This window comes from Pipra filicauda, unplaced genomic scaffold (genome assembly GCF_003945595.2).
Source record: "Pipra filicauda isolate LSUMZ 115617 unplaced genomic scaffold, ASM394559v2 scaffold680_size158834_pilon, whole genome shotgun sequence".
Lineage (NCBI taxonomy): Eukaryota > Metazoa > Chordata > Aves > Passeriformes > Pipridae > Pipra > Pipra filicauda.
Window position 1 is genome coordinate 13,207 of NW_024104843.1, and position 14,890 is coordinate 28,096.

The 14,890-nt window shown below is 48.0% G+C and overlaps 1 protein-coding gene across 8 annotated transcripts in view; it reads right to left on the minus strand.

Moving 5' to 3' along the window:
• Positions 1 to 7,171: 7,171 nt before the first annotated feature.
• Positions 7,172 to 14,890, minus strand: part of TIAM1 (TIAM Rac1 associated GEF 1) — a 136,198-nt gene continuing 128,479 nt past the window's right edge. For 7 of the 8 annotated variants that reach the window (XM_039388755.1, XM_039388756.1, XM_039388754.1 and 4 more), the window contains 5 exons: positions 14,288 to 14,346; positions 13,393 to 13,495; positions 12,511 to 12,598; positions 11,490 to 11,662; positions 7,172 to 9,577 (listed from right to left, as the gene is read on the minus strand). In XM_039388755.1, the coding sequence (XP_039244689.1) occupies positions 9,114 to 9,577; positions 11,490 to 11,662; positions 12,511 to 12,598; positions 13,393 to 13,495; positions 14,288 to 14,346 (887 nt within the window). In that variant the 3' untranslated portion in view covers positions 7,172 to 9,113. Of the gene's footprint in view, positions 9,578 to 10,740; positions 10,925 to 11,489; positions 11,663 to 12,510; positions 12,599 to 13,392; positions 13,496 to 14,287; positions 14,347 to 14,890 lie in introns of those variants that run through there. The other variant, XM_039388759.1, reaches the window with a different exon arrangement.

Sequence of the window (14,890 nt, forward strand, 5' to 3'; positions counted from 1 at the left end):
GTGTCCCAGGTTTCCTTCTCTTCAGTGTCCCTCTGGAAATGGCCACAGTGGCACTTCTTTTCCTCTCTGTGAGAATAGAGATCTCTTGAGGGTGAAAAGGGCTGTGAAGTGCAGGAACTTGAGTTAGAAGTGAGCACAAATACACTTCTAGAAGATGGACATTTCACAGTGGTCACTTAGCATCCACTCCAGCTTCCCTGTGTATCCTGAAAGGAGCAGGACACCACAGCCTTTGGACTACTGTGGGTCCCACACACAGGACTGCAAACACAGGCCAGGGCCACATGAGAGTCACCCCAGCTACACTTGCCTTATCTATGGGACTAACATTTGGCAGCAGATTTAAGAGTTTCATTTTTAAAAGAAAAAATATAGAATTAAAAAGGTGCTTACAATAAACATTCAAGGGAAGTCCTCAAATTGTACTCCATCATATCTAACCCTCCTTCAGAGAGCATGCCTACGTTTCCTTTCCAAACCCCCAGAAGTCAGTTCTTTCTCCTTACACTGTCTAAAAGGCACCAGTGCAGCTCCACATGATGCAGATGGAATGATTGTGAATTGTGTGCCTATCAATAGACTCCTGATTAGCAATTTTTCTTCCCTTTATGCCTGCAGTGATTAAGCAATATCCAGCTGTTTCGTTCATTTTTTAGAAAAACTTTTTTTTTCCCCCTCTTCTGCTGGAAAATGAAGTGTCTTGGTTGGTCTGTGATTTGGCCCTCTGCTGTGGCCAAGCATTGTTTCAGAGGAGCTTGTGAGCCACAGCTGTGAGCTGAATTTCTAATTCAGCTCATGCATGTGCTTACCTTTAGGATGGCGAGTGATCCCTGCAAGATCAATAACTGTGTTTAACTCTGTGTTTAACTCTGTGCTCAGGGGCTCTGCTGGGCTGAGGCCAAAGTGTGCAGAACCTCCAAAGCTGAATTCCTGGTGGGTAAATTCTGCAATCTCTTTGATTTTGTTGCAGTTTTAATTTAACAGCCAAGGCTTTCTCATTTATTAGGTGGCTGCTGTCCTCCCAGCATATTGGCCATGGCATTTTTTGGAGTGGTTGTGTCCACGCTCCCACAGACCTCCCCTGTTGGATCAGCTCAGGAAGTCAGTCCCTTTTCTGGATTTTAGGAGTAGCACAGAAGTTGTCAGCAGTCTGAAATTATGTGAAAGCTATTTTGCTGATCTGGTTAATGAGATGCTTTTCCAGTGTGAGACAGATGTTGCCTGTACACACAGGCATGGAGAGGAACCAGGATCTCTGGAAACAGAATTACTGCCTTTGGGGAATATTCCACTCAAAGCACTTAGGAATGGCCCTGGGAAGCTGTCCTGGCTCATAGAGCTGAACTGAGGTGACTGGCCAGGGATTTTCCATCTCCAGTTGGAAACGTTTCTGGTATTACCTGGAATGCTTCAATACTCTGTGGTTTTGGAGTGTTTCTGAAACTCACTGAAATCAGCTGTAAAATCTTGCTAAAACTTGAAATCATTCAGCAGTCAAAGCCAGTCTCTCTGAGGTATTGCTGTACTATTTTACATGGTATTTGCACAGAGGCTTCCTTAAAAAGAAATAGTCTTATTTATCTAGTGTCCCTTTATTTTGTTTTTCCACTTATTTGCCCGGTATATTAAATCTGCTGTACACAAACTATGCATTCTTCCTAAACAGCAACATTAAGTTACACTTCTAACACAAACCATTTGCATCCCTGTGGATTTCCCACACCAGAACAAGCAGAGAACTCGCTCTGTGCTGCAGATCCAGCCCAATGCAGGGTTAACACGTGTGACTGTGGGAACCTGGCACAGCAGTAGCAAAATGGAAAACCCCCTCTGGAGCAGGTGAGGCCCCGTGCCAGGACAAAGTGGCTCCGTAATGGGGGGGGTGTCTGTGCTGCCATGACCCACAGCCCTCCCTGCTGCAGGACAGCAGGGCTATTCACCTAAATATCCCAAATAAAGTAGCCCTGCCCTGCACTAACTACCCCACGACCGAATAAGACTGCACTTAAATGTTTCCTTTCCATTTCTCTCTCCAGCTCCCAACCACACTGCACACCCTCCCACTCTGATCTTAAGTCTCCACAGTGATGCTCGTGACCTTCCAACCCCTGCTCCTGCCCCAACACACTGGACCATCTTTTTGGGCCACCTACAGAAATAATGCCAGTTATTACCATGTCCCTGCACTGCCTGGAAATCCACTCCTGCAGCTCCCTGGGGAAATGCAGAGAGCTGAGCCCACAGCTCCAACTCATCTGTGCTGCGCTGGGGTGAAGCTTCCCAGACCCAGCTGCTGCTTTCAAAATGCATTTTCTGTGCAAATGTGCAACTTTAGCCCCACACAATCAGTGCTATTTTACTTTTAACAACAGCTCTTTCTCTGCTTTTTAAACAGGAGGCAGGCAAACAAGGGTCATTAAAAAACCTTTTCATTACCAGCCGCTGGCTTTCTCATGCTTTGTGATGTTTACAGGGGGCAGAGGATTGGATTTTCTTATCTTTTCAAGTGACCTTTTTTTTTTTTTTTTGCTGTCTTTATCTCCCTTTCCTGGAGTATTCCAGTGCATAATTCAACTAATAGTCTGGTACTGCAGTGACCTCGAAGAAAGCTGATGTTCTTCCTCTGGTTGAGTCTTTTAGTTTCTTACTGGGGATCTAAAGGCCATTTTTAGTGCTGTACCAGGAACTTGTGGCAGAGGACGAAGTGGATTCACTCAATTGCATTTCTAGCAAAGCTTGCTTCCACATCCCTCTGCCTTCTCCAGCAGTCAAGTTTTTCCCCAAACTCTCTGGTATCATGGAGAACTGCAGAATGCTCCCCATGGCCATTTTTAAACAAACTTCAGTGCCCTTGTCGTGACCCACCCAGCCACTGCCCAGCCAGGGCTTGCCAGGAAGACTCAGCAGAAATCTGTAAATGGTCTTGGTGAGAGGCTGCTGGATCCCACACTGCCCTGCAGATCCTGCAAAAGCAATAAGGGAGGTGGAGATCAAGGTGGAAATCTTTCAAGATTTGCAAGTACAAAATCTGTTTCTTCTTTGTACAGTGTTTGCCTGCTGTCTGAAGCACTGGCACAGGTGATGGCGCAGAGCAGCTGGATGGCCTTGACCCTTTTACCTGTTAGGAGGTGTTATCCCTATCCTGTCCCTCTGTCCTAGTTAGGACAACTGGGTGTAACCCAGGGTGTAACCCAACTGGGTGTAACCCAAAACTGTGTATTCTATAGCCTTCCATGCCATTTCCCAGAAACTGTTATCAATGAACCATTTACACCCTCTGCCCATAGAGCCTGACTCCTCAGGCTACAAACTAGGTGTTAAGAGGCCTGTGAGATAGGAGGATGCTCCTGTCCTCACACCCTTTGTGAAACTCCCCGCCCTGAGGGAAGTGCTGAGCATTCCTGCCTGAACTGCAGGATATATAATCTTGGAGTCTTGGAACATTTGGAACCACTCTGTGGGATCCAGAGAAGGACTGCAGCTCATCGCTCTCAAACAGACTTGGATCACCACCCTATACTGGACTCCAATCACCACTTTGACCAGACTGCAACGGCTCTTCCCCCAGCATCTCACTGTAATCACCACTTTTGACCAGACTGCAACCGCTCTCCCACCGGCAGGTTCTTCCCCTCTCCCTTTACTTTGGACTCAAGCGGGGCCCAAGGAACACCACGTTGTTCATGCCCCAGGGTACTGGGTTATACATTTGGGTTTTGTGGGTTAAGACCAATTGTTTGTTTGTATGATTGTACTTACTGTATTATTTTAGTAAATTGTTATTCTGACTTATAATCTCTCCTTTGAGTTGAGTTCATTTCCCCTGCTGGTTAACTCTTAAACCAGCACACCCTCCTTCCTAAATCCTTGATCCGATCCTTGGGTCCCTTTGGAGCACAAAATAGCAGAAAAGACTGAGGGAGAATCCTTCTTCCTCCACCAGAGGAGAACCTTCTGGTCAGGAGCATCACTCCCAGTCTCAGTAGGGCTTAAACGACCACAAAGTTACTCGGCTCCCTAATATCTCTTGAGGAGTTAATTAAAGGGGTTTAATCTCTGCTGAGACGAAGTGAATCTGAGTCTATCCCTGGAAATTACTTTCCCTAATGGAATGACGCAAACCCCAGCTCGGGCGGGATGGGATGCCTCCAGAGGATGAGGATGCTGCCTCCGGAGCGCGCCTGCCTGGGATTCATTTTCTCTTTATTTGCTCCATCACATCGGAAATCCCCGGTTTTCAAGGGAGCCGAAGTCCGGGAGCGCGGCGGGATTTGCGGGAGAAGAGGGACCCCCGCTGGCCGCGGCTGGAACGGAGATGCAGCCCCGGGGTTTTGGCAGCAGAGCGTGCCCAGATCGACCCGGGGAAAGCACCTGGGGGGCAGGAGCTGCTGAAACAGCTCCTCAGCTCCCTGCCCGGGGAGCCCGGGCCGTCGGGGGCAGCGATGCTGCGGGACCGGAGGGCAGGGGCGCATCCCGACGCTGCGGGAACAGGAGGAGCAGGGAGAGCCACGGCGAGCTGGAGACCCGGGCAGGGGGGCTGTACTGCCTGTGCTGCCCTGGATGAGCGGGGCAAAGCCTTCAGCTCGTCTGGGGGAAGCACACAGGGCAGCCAAAGGAGACCTTCAAGGCTCACGGAGCTTCCACGGAGGAAATCCGAGGAGCCACGACCCGCCCGGGACCTCCCCCGTGGCTGCACAAGGCATCGGGAGTTTTCTCTGGGAACGGAAGGGAAAGCTGCTGGAATTGGGGTTAAAATGCAGTGCCAGAGGCTACTCTCTGGCCCTGGCAGCAGCTGATCCTGGACAGCCCGTGTGTCTGTGCTGACCCTCAGTATCCCCAGCGTTGTGTCCGAGGGCAAAGTGTTCCTGTGGCCGCGCTCCGAATTCACAGGGGGCAGCCTGGGCGGTCCGAGCAGCAGGAGAGCACCTGGTGCCCGCGATTCTTGCAGGCACAGGGAGTGCAAAGGTTCATCCAGCACTTATTTAGGAACATGGAGCTGTGTGGAGAAGAGTTTGGCTTCCTCCTTTCCACACTGAGTACCCCAGGTGTGGATTGGGAGCCTGCTCTCCTTCCACGGGCAGCCTAGCACATATTTAATATTCTATTCACACCCCTCTGCAGATTTATGAATCTCAGTTTCCTGCTTTGATCTGGTTCCTGAAACATTAATTAATTTCAGGCCCTCTTGCTCCCTTTTTTTTCCCTTCAAAATGCTATTTCTAATTATTCCCAATTTCCTTATGTCACTTGTTTCAAACAATTTTCCCCCCGAACAAGATATTGGTATTTCTCTCTCCAAACTGTGCATGGAATTGCAGGAGCACATGCAGGAGGAAGTTTCCCTCTGTCTTCCTCTGTTTCCTGCTGGTGGTAGCAGAGCTTGAAAGCCAAAGCAGTGGGAAGGATTTCAGATCTGAAGCTGGAATACACGTGTCACTTTGTCACCTCTTGTGTGCCTTCTCTTGTAGCTGTGTGCTCTTTTCTGATTGATGCCCTCACTCCCTGTCTTCATTTCACCACTTCACTGGCTTCCTGAAGGTTTTGGATTAGTCTGGCAGTATTACAAGCTGAAAATAATCCTACCCTAAGTAGCAAACATTAAAAGGCTGCAGGAAGTGCCACTGCTGTAGGAACTGCTCCATACACCGTACCCCATTTTAATGGCAACAATTATTCCCTCCCCCTCTTATTAAATTGATTGGAAACACAGAATTGAAAGGAGAAAGCAAGCTGGACACCACAGCTGCACGTCCTGGACACAGAAATCCCACCTGCTGTGACTTTTCTGCCCCCTTTACAAGAAACGATCCCTTACCCCAATTAATTATTCCTTTACATTAACAAGGAGGAAACATTGACCAGACTCATGGCTGAACATGTGAGCCCTCCACCAGCACCCCAGGCCTGCTACAGGACCCTGAGTGTACACCTTCTTTATTTGCCAAGCTTAAAATGGGAACAACTTACCCAGGCCCTATGGCTGCTCTAGGATTTCATCCTTATTTCATCCTTGCAAAACCCTCAGGCTCACACCCATGTACAACACAGAGCTGCTACATGTTATTAACAGGATGTGGCCGAAAAAAAGCAATTTTTGAAGGCTTCCTTTCACCCTGCTTCTCTCCCAGAATAAGGCAGAGTCAGAGCAAGCTTCCAAAAGGCTGGGTCAGATTCATTCGGCAGTGCTGACACGCTGACAGTCTTCAATTAACATGCAGGGCAGGTCTGGCGAGGGAAAGGATTCAAAAAGACAAGTCCAGTCTTCAGCAGAAACACCTCAGCAACTGCTGAGGATAAAATTAAAAGGAAAGCAAGTTGCCCAAGTGGCTGGGAGCAGGAACATGAGCTGTGGCAGGGTCACATCTTTGACCTGTTCTTTGCAGAGACAATACCTCAGAAACAAAGTCCTCGCTGTGCTCTCCTGCAGCTGGTGCAAGGAGAGCAAGTCTGCTGGAGGAGACAACAAAAGCAACTGGCTGGTAAAATGAGAGTTAAAGCACCTCCCAGACCTCCATGGTACAGGGTGTCAGTGCTCTCCCACTGCTGTTCTACTGCAAGCAAGACCCAGGCGCTGTGCAAGGCTCTTCTCACAGCTCTGGCAATGCCTTGTCTTCTAAAAAACCAGTTCCCAAACGCCCACCAGCCCACCTTTTAGGGACAGCCTGCCAGAAGCCAAGCACAGAACCCACCTGCCTGTACACCAGCAGTCCTAGTTCCCATAAGGAGTTCCCCTAAGGTGGGAGTCAGGGTCTCAGCTGGGGGCCCAGGAAGCTCCTGCTCAGGCTGCACAAAACACCAACCCACAGCACACTCCTTGTGTCTGGGCTAAAATTCAGCACCCCGAGAGAAGAGGGGTTGGTCAAAGAACTGGCCATGGAGAGAGCTCTTCTGGTGTAACTGGAATTCCTTCTGGAATTTGCTGCTTTTTATCTTGCATTTTAAAATGCACACTGAAGGCTCCTCGTGACCAGCCCAGAAGAAGAACCAGGCATGACTAGTTATGGATGTCATAAGGAAAATGGCAACACTGCCCTTGGAAAAACATGAGTTCAGCCTTACCTGAGGGCTCCTTCCTGAGCTACAGTACCTGGCAGGTGAGGATGTAGGAACTCCTCCCTGTCCCACCTTCTGTGTAAGGCCTGGTATGTGATAAATGAGCTGCAAATACCTGTAATTTTTTTTTTCCAGTATTTTATTTCTGACAGGCATTTACAACGTTCCATTCATAGAACTAAAAACATAAAAATAGACCTTCTTTCAGCTTATAAAAGAAATATATAAGAACCTTTGACATAGACATGTCATGACATTATGTACAAGAGCCACGGTACCTTCCCAGTACCAGCCTTCCAGTATGTGAGCTCTGACTGTATCCACTGGGAACAGCCCAGGGCAAAAACCGCCGCTCCTCCAGCACGCTGGGACACAACTGACAGGTGGATGATATAAAACAATGCTGTGATCATACAAAGGGTATAGAAACTCTTCTAAAGCTTTTAGGAAAAGAAATGAGGAGATAGCAAAAAAGTTGATAGAGAAAGCTTTCATAAGGTCAAGTATAGTGCACCAGAAACCAGGGAAGGGAAGGGGGCAAGGGGAGAATGCTAAGTGGGACACACAGACAAGTGATGGGTATTTTGGGGGGATAGTTTTTGTTATGTTTTAAAATATAGTCAGAGTGGATTTTATAAAATATAATCCTAAAGCTATTATAAAATTTCAGGTTTTCAAAGTACCTACTAATGTGTCAAACATCAATAGATACCATCAAAACAAAACAAAACAAAAGAGAATTTCATATAATCTTCCTTTTTTTTTTTTTCCTATAGGTGAAATTGCAGTGGGAAAAGCTATATAAATCTTAAAAAAAAAAAAGTGCTATTTTGTGTTTTGCATTTGGAAGTCTACTTAAAAACCACGAGATTTAAGTCACATTTTACCCTGTTTTAGATGTTTAAATAAAAGATTTCAAATGTTAAAGGTTTGCTTGTGTAGAGCTTGATCGTACTCTATTGCAGTGGAAAAGCTTTTATAAAGGAATTAAAATACACTAGTTTCACCCACAGTAGGAGAGTGGATGAGGTCAGTTTTTTGGCCATGAATTCCCTGTCCCCTACGCCCAAACTCTGCCGGAGAGAGTGGACCAGACGGATCTGTGGCTCCAGAGAGGTCCCACCACGGATCAGCTTGGTCCACCACAATTCAGTCATGTCATTTTATTTATTATTCTTTTTATTATCTAACTAAACTCCAGTCTCAAACATATACAATAATCCTTTTCCTCAAGAAAGTTATACCTAAATAAGAGTTTCCAGTTCATATTTTAATATAAAACCACCGTTCCTAACCCTCTGCAAAAAGCTAGTCCTGTATCCTAGACGTGGAGCTACGCTAACGCCGTAAGACTTTTATCCCTTTGTGCCCCTGCATCTCAGGTAAAATACAAAAAAATATTTCTTCAAGTGTTAAATTTGGATCTCTTTCAAGAGAGTTTGGCATCTTTATAACAGTATGTAAAACTAGAGCTTCCAACATTGACATTAAATTAGACCAGCCATAGACCGAGAAGACTTAACACAACATAAATCCCAAACCTTTCCTCACGCATTCCTAAAATACATGTATATTTCTCTTACATTTAAAGAGGGAAAAAGTAATAAGAATACTGCAACTGTACAGGTTAAAAAGGCAGTTTGCTCATGAAGGAGATGAACCTACGACCGACGGCTTTTACGGCTATAAACCCCTCTGTCCTTGTGCTCTTGTTTTAAGCTAGTTCGCTGCACGTAGGTTAAGACATCCAGAGTAATTTGTTTTCCAGTGATTATGTTTTCTCCCCGTATTTTAATTTCAGCCCCTGATTACTTCAGAATAAATAAAATAGTGTGAAAGCCCTTGGTAACGTAAGACAGGACCTTAAGCTTAACCCGTTCCCGGTTTTGAGCGTTTTACAGTCGCCTAAAGTGTGGCCGCATGGCTTCGGACCGGTTCAGCTGCCGAAATGGTGTGTGCAAGTGTGCAATCTATCGGGATCAGCTCTCCGTGGGAGCGGGGAAGGGAGGGAGGGAGGGGTGGACGGGGAGACCTACGCATCCAGGTGGGGCAAGGGGGGCTTAGAGCTCCGTGTTGAGTTTCCTGCCGGGGACAAAGTCTTCGCGCCTGACCCAGATGACCTCCTCGCCGTGTCCGCCCTCCACGTCGCCGTTGATGCCGGACAGGGCCGCCTGCTTCTTGAGCTGGGTCATCCTGGCGGCGTGGGCGTCCCCCCGGCAGGGCTGGCCCGCGATGGAGGCCGCCTGCAGCCGCTCCCGCAGGTCCCGCTCGGCCGCGCCGCCCCGCACGGCCTCGCAGTACTCGTCGTCGTCGCTGAGGATGTCCGTCTCCTTGATGTCCTCCTGCTCCTCGTACTGAGCGAGGTCAAACTGTTCCTCGACCCAGCGGTCAGTGTCCCCCCCGTGCGTGGGCTGCTGGGGTTCTTTTTCGGGGCTGCTCGTGTAGACGGCGTCTGAGTCAATGGTAAACCTGTTTCGGGCCAGCCGCCGCCTCCTCCTCCCAAGAGACTTGCTTGGGGCTGACACTGCGCACACACAAAGATAAAACCCCACAGGTTTTTTACACACGGTACAACTCCTTAGGGAAAGTTACTCTTCCAGGGGCCCTTTATTTAGCACCGCTGGGCACAGAGCAGGCAGACTCCCATGGATGACCTGGTCACTCCCTGCGGGCGAGTCACGCTCCGCTCGGCTCCTCAGCACAGGTCTCTCTCCGGCTGAAAACACGGAGTTTCTGCTACTCAGATCCACGGTTTGGGATAATGGCCCACAAGGACTGTTCCTCCTGAGCGGTGGGCAGGCAGCCAGCACCAAGTGCATCTGTTCAGCTCAGCTTCTCACACGCAGTGCCTGCTGCCAGCACACCACAGAAACCAGCAGGCTCACACCTCGGTAAAGGGAAATTGCTTTGTCTGGGGTGGGAGCAACACCACGGGTTTCCAAGTGGCTGCCTCAGTGTTGAAGATGCTGCAACTGCTGTGTTATTTACGGGGAACTACGTTCCTTGTCCAGGCTCTGCTACTGCCTCCCCCCACTCCCTCCCTACTGGGGGAGAAACCAAACCCCAAAACCAGAAAATCTATCAGAAGTTCCTTACTCAGCATCTACTCTACTAGCTTTTGCAACTGGCCCAGTTAGCAAATTCACATCTCCTGTGTTGGAACATCTTCACAAGAGGCTCGTGAGGCAAAGCAGGGGATGAATCCTGCAGCTCTTTATGTGCACACACACATAGCTCCATGGCCAGCAGTGAACTCTCAGGCTGGAGTTTCTCCCCCTCCACCAAACAGCACCTTAGCACTTGGCAGGATGTATTTATCCAACTCTGCCTTGGGGGTGGGGTTACCTTTTAACATCCCTGAGCCTCACAAGGTGCATTAAGTACGACAAAGCTCAGCAGTTGCAAATTTTATCTGTAGGGAGAGGTCTGGACTTTGAGGGCAGGTTTTAATCTCTGCAGAACTCATCATGCAAATGATGAAAGTGAAAGGAGGTTTGGCATCTACAGCAGGGTGGCCCCACAGGCCCAGGGAAGCAGCGCTGTGGGTTTTGGCCCTCCTCTGACTCTCCCTGCTTAGGATCTGAAGTGCCTGTGAGGCAGATTCCCAGCAGCACCCCGAGTGAGAAGCCATGCTGAGGATGGTGTTGGTCTGGCCTGCCCAGTACAGAAGAGGAACAGAAAGCCTGGTTGTCTATATTGCTGGATCTAATGAGCAGAACAAAAAGTAAACAACAGACCGGAACAAAACACGCAGCGGTGCCGTGTGCTGTTCACTTGGAAGCAAATGTTTTCTTCCCTCCATCATCTAGTGTCATGAAAATGAAAACCTGCTTCCCCCTGGGATTTTCTCATTGCTTTTGCCTGAAGTAAACTGAAAAGGAAAATCCACGGTTTAGGACAGGCCATTACAAAAATAATAGCACCAAGAGCATGTTTCTCCAAATGTGAGAAGTGGGAGCACGAGCCCTTCAGCAGTAGAGCTGAAAAGGTTAAAAGGGAGGACATCCAAAGTTGTCCCTTCAAACCAAGCCACTCGCTCAGGGGAGTGATTTTTTTCTTTTTTTGTGCATTTTAGTTTAAAAGTGCTAGGGTCACCTCAAAATTCTGTACATGCTTTTAAGGAACAGGCAGCAGGGCTTCTGCTTTGTCCAGCTGAAACCCAGTTGCAGATTAAAGTGCACAGCCAATCGGTACCGACAGGAACCCCATTTCTCCCTTCCATGCCAGAAGGGCTGCTCTGAAGCTGAGCCTCGAGTGCAAAGCAAGGGAAATAGAGGCAATTTAAGGCTCTCAAGGAGGTGAAGCATGGAAAATCAGCAGTTTTTACATACACAGGAGAGAATGCTAATCCTAATGTACAAGTAACAGACACCACCACATGTCCTACAACGGTGCTGGGGTTACTGGGATCTTGAAAGTCTGTAGCCCTACAGTACCTGCCCTGTTCATGGCTGGCCTTGCACCTTTTAGAGCACACAATCTTTTTCCACCAAAAGGAACATATTGTTGGGAGGAGGGCAAGCTTTCGGTTTTAAGAAGCTGTCTCCTGTGTTTGTCCCGCAGGATGGAGTGCACTGCCTTCAGAAAGTCCTTCCTGTGTTCTGGTGAGCTGAAAAACAGGTGAGAATGCAAAAAAGGCAGCGTTATCCCCTGGGAACTGCTAAAAGCTTGCCAGTAAATGAGATAAATAATGAGCAGTTCTGTGATTTAAGACAGTGCAAATCAACTGGCAGGCGCTTCCCCCAGAGAAGACTCCATTTAACACGGTGTTTTCAAAGCAAAGCTAAATCTTTGGTCATTGCAACGGGCAGCCAAGGAAACCAATACACAGTTCATTAAAAAAACATTTAGCCTTTCACCCTTCCCGAGGTTTCCTTTTCCTCCAGTGCCAAGCAAGCACTTCCCTGTGCCTGATACACACCGAGTTGACCTGTGGGGGCTCATTAAATCTGTCTGGCTCCTGGGAACACACACCAAGCACAAGTCCTGCAAATCCCTACTACCTCACAGTAGGGACTGGCTTGGCATCAGCTCTGCTGGATCCTGATGAACGTGTGTTCCAAGTTCTTACTTGAATTCTTAAGCCACGTCAGGGCAACCACAACAACAACAATGGATGTTTCCTTAAGGAAAGGGCAATGCCCCAGACTGGCAGATTTTGGAACCTGGTGGCATGAAACATACCAGCTCAACACAACACACCAGCAGGATCCAATGCTGGAGTTTAACTGGATGTGAATGGAAAATTGTAATAAGGATATTCCCATAAAGGTACACGGCTGATCAAACACATGCCTTTATTTTCAGAGATTTTACAGAATTCCGCCAGCCAGAAGGAAGGTTTTTATACCCTCTCCCCACTTCCCCGTACTGGTTGTTCCCAGACTGCCTTAAAGGAAAGACATAGGCAAGTTGGGATCCAGAGGTGCCACAGAAAACAGGGAAACACACACTTACCTACAGCAAAGGTGAAATGTCCTTTCTGGCCTGCCCTCAGACTCAGATTTAACGTGGACAATCTCACACACAGAATTGGTCTCTGCATCTAAAGGGAAAAGCAAGCAGAACTTCATGTAACAGCTTCTCATGTTTAACTTGGAAGTATTTATTCCATAATCCTGAAGAAATGGTTTAAGACCACCCAGGACAACAGACAATACGCTGCAAATAATATTAACTCACGGCTGAAAGGCAGCAGTGGGCAAGTATTTTATATGGCAGTATTTTATATGCACCCACTCAGTTCCCATAAAAATATTTTAAAACCCCAACCCAAACAAACAAACAAAACCCACCAAATAAAAAAAAGCAAACCAAACAATTAAACAAAAACCAACAAAACCCCCAAAACAAATGAGCAAAAAACAATCCAGCTATTCAGGTGTTCCATGAAGTACTGTCACATTTTGGGTGGTGACACCCTGGCACAGGTTGCCCAGAGAAGCTGTGGCTGCCCCACCCCTGGAAGTGTCCAAGGCCAGGTTGGACGGGGCTTGGAGCAACCTGGGATAGTGGAAGGTGTCCCTGCCCATGGCAGGGGGTGGGACTGAATGGGCTTTAAAATCCCTTCCAACCCAAACCATTCCACGATTCTATGATTTTACAACTACCTCCAATGTTCTTTCCACTTACACATTAGAAAGTGAGAAAACTGTATAAATCTGTGAAATTTTTCATACTCTAAGCTCCCCATGAAGCTGGCAACCATGAGAACAAAAACCCACCAGTTCTGTTGTCTCACAGCTGCAAACTGCCTTCTAATCTCCAGAAGAGGAATAGAGTGAACCAGAGTCAGCAACTACTTTGCCTTGTTTTTCCAGAATGCAGTGGGAACATTACCTGCACTGGCCAAGGCCCGAACCTGCAGGGCTTCCAAAGGTATCATGTGGCGAAATCGGAACGGATCCCAGTCTTCATAAATTGAAGCTCTATGTGATCCACCCTGGAAGAATTTCAAAACACCATTAGGAAACCAGACACCCTGGGACAGTCAGACACAAGAATCTCCTGTGCTCTGCACTGAGAGCTTCCAGCTACAGACCTGCTGCCATTCTGATTTGCTCACTGCAACACCCACTGAGGTTCCTCTCTGGGATGATCATGCTAAAATCTAGACTGAAGCACCCCATCAGCCTTCCAAAGTCAGTGAGACCAGTGCTGCATTCTCTCCTCCAGGTGCACATACACTCAGGAACACATTTTAGTTTTGCTTTGGCCCCTCTGAAGTCATCCTGTGGCCAGTTGGCTTTACCCACGTGAGCATTTCAAATCACACCTTGGTCTATGCCACAGAGTCCCAAACTCCAGTGGGATCCCTGAGCCATACTGCAAGCACACCTAATTCAGCTGAGAAGAGCCAGCACTTGTTTGGTGGCACAAAACACCCAGGGCACTGTGTTTCACTGAGCAAGATGACAGACATTAAATATTTGCTTCACATACACTGACCAAAGAATCAAACACAAGAGAGATGTTCACAGTATCTTGATTCATGATAATCCACTCCCCAGCATGGAATGGATGTGGCAGGGACATGAATAACTAGTCCAGCAGAGAGTTGAGGATAAAGTAAAGGAATGTTTGCTGCATTCAGGATGAACAGCACATTGCTCAGCACACACCAAGGATCACACATGGAAAAGAACACTCCAGTTCCACAGCTGTATGGAAAGCAGATCCCAGTCACAGCCCCACAAATGCCCACAGCATCACCTAAGCAGTCCATTCAACTTACAAGTTTCTTCTTCTGTTTGGAGCCATCCTTGTATACGAGGACCACGGCAGTTTTGAACACTAGAGGAGAAAGTTAGAGACAAAAGCCATGTTGTCACAGAATCACAAAATCACAGAATGCCTGGTTTGGAACGGACCCGGGGAGATCACCCAGTCCAACCCTCCTGCCAAGGCAGGGTCACCTGGAGCAGGTGACACAGGGACACATCCAGGTGGGTTTAGAATGTCTCCAGAAAGGAGACTCCACACCCTCCCCTGGCAGCTGTTCCTGTGCTCTGCCACCCTCCATGGAAAGAAGTTCTTCCTCATGGTGAGGTGGAACTTGTTGTGGTTTAGTTCATGGTCGCTGCTCCTCATCCTGTCACTGGCACCACTGAGCAGAGTCTGGCACCATCCTCTGACAGCCCTTGGAGATATTTGTGTGGATTGATGAGATCCCCTCTCAGCCTTCTCTTCTCCAGACTAACCAGGTCCAGCTCTCACAGTCTCTCCTCAAGAGAGTCCATAAGGCTGGGAATGGTCTCCTGAATGCCCCAAGCACACAGGCCTTTCAGCTCCTCAGCCCTCACCTGAGCCAGGGAAGGAGGGCTTGGAGAAACCACCA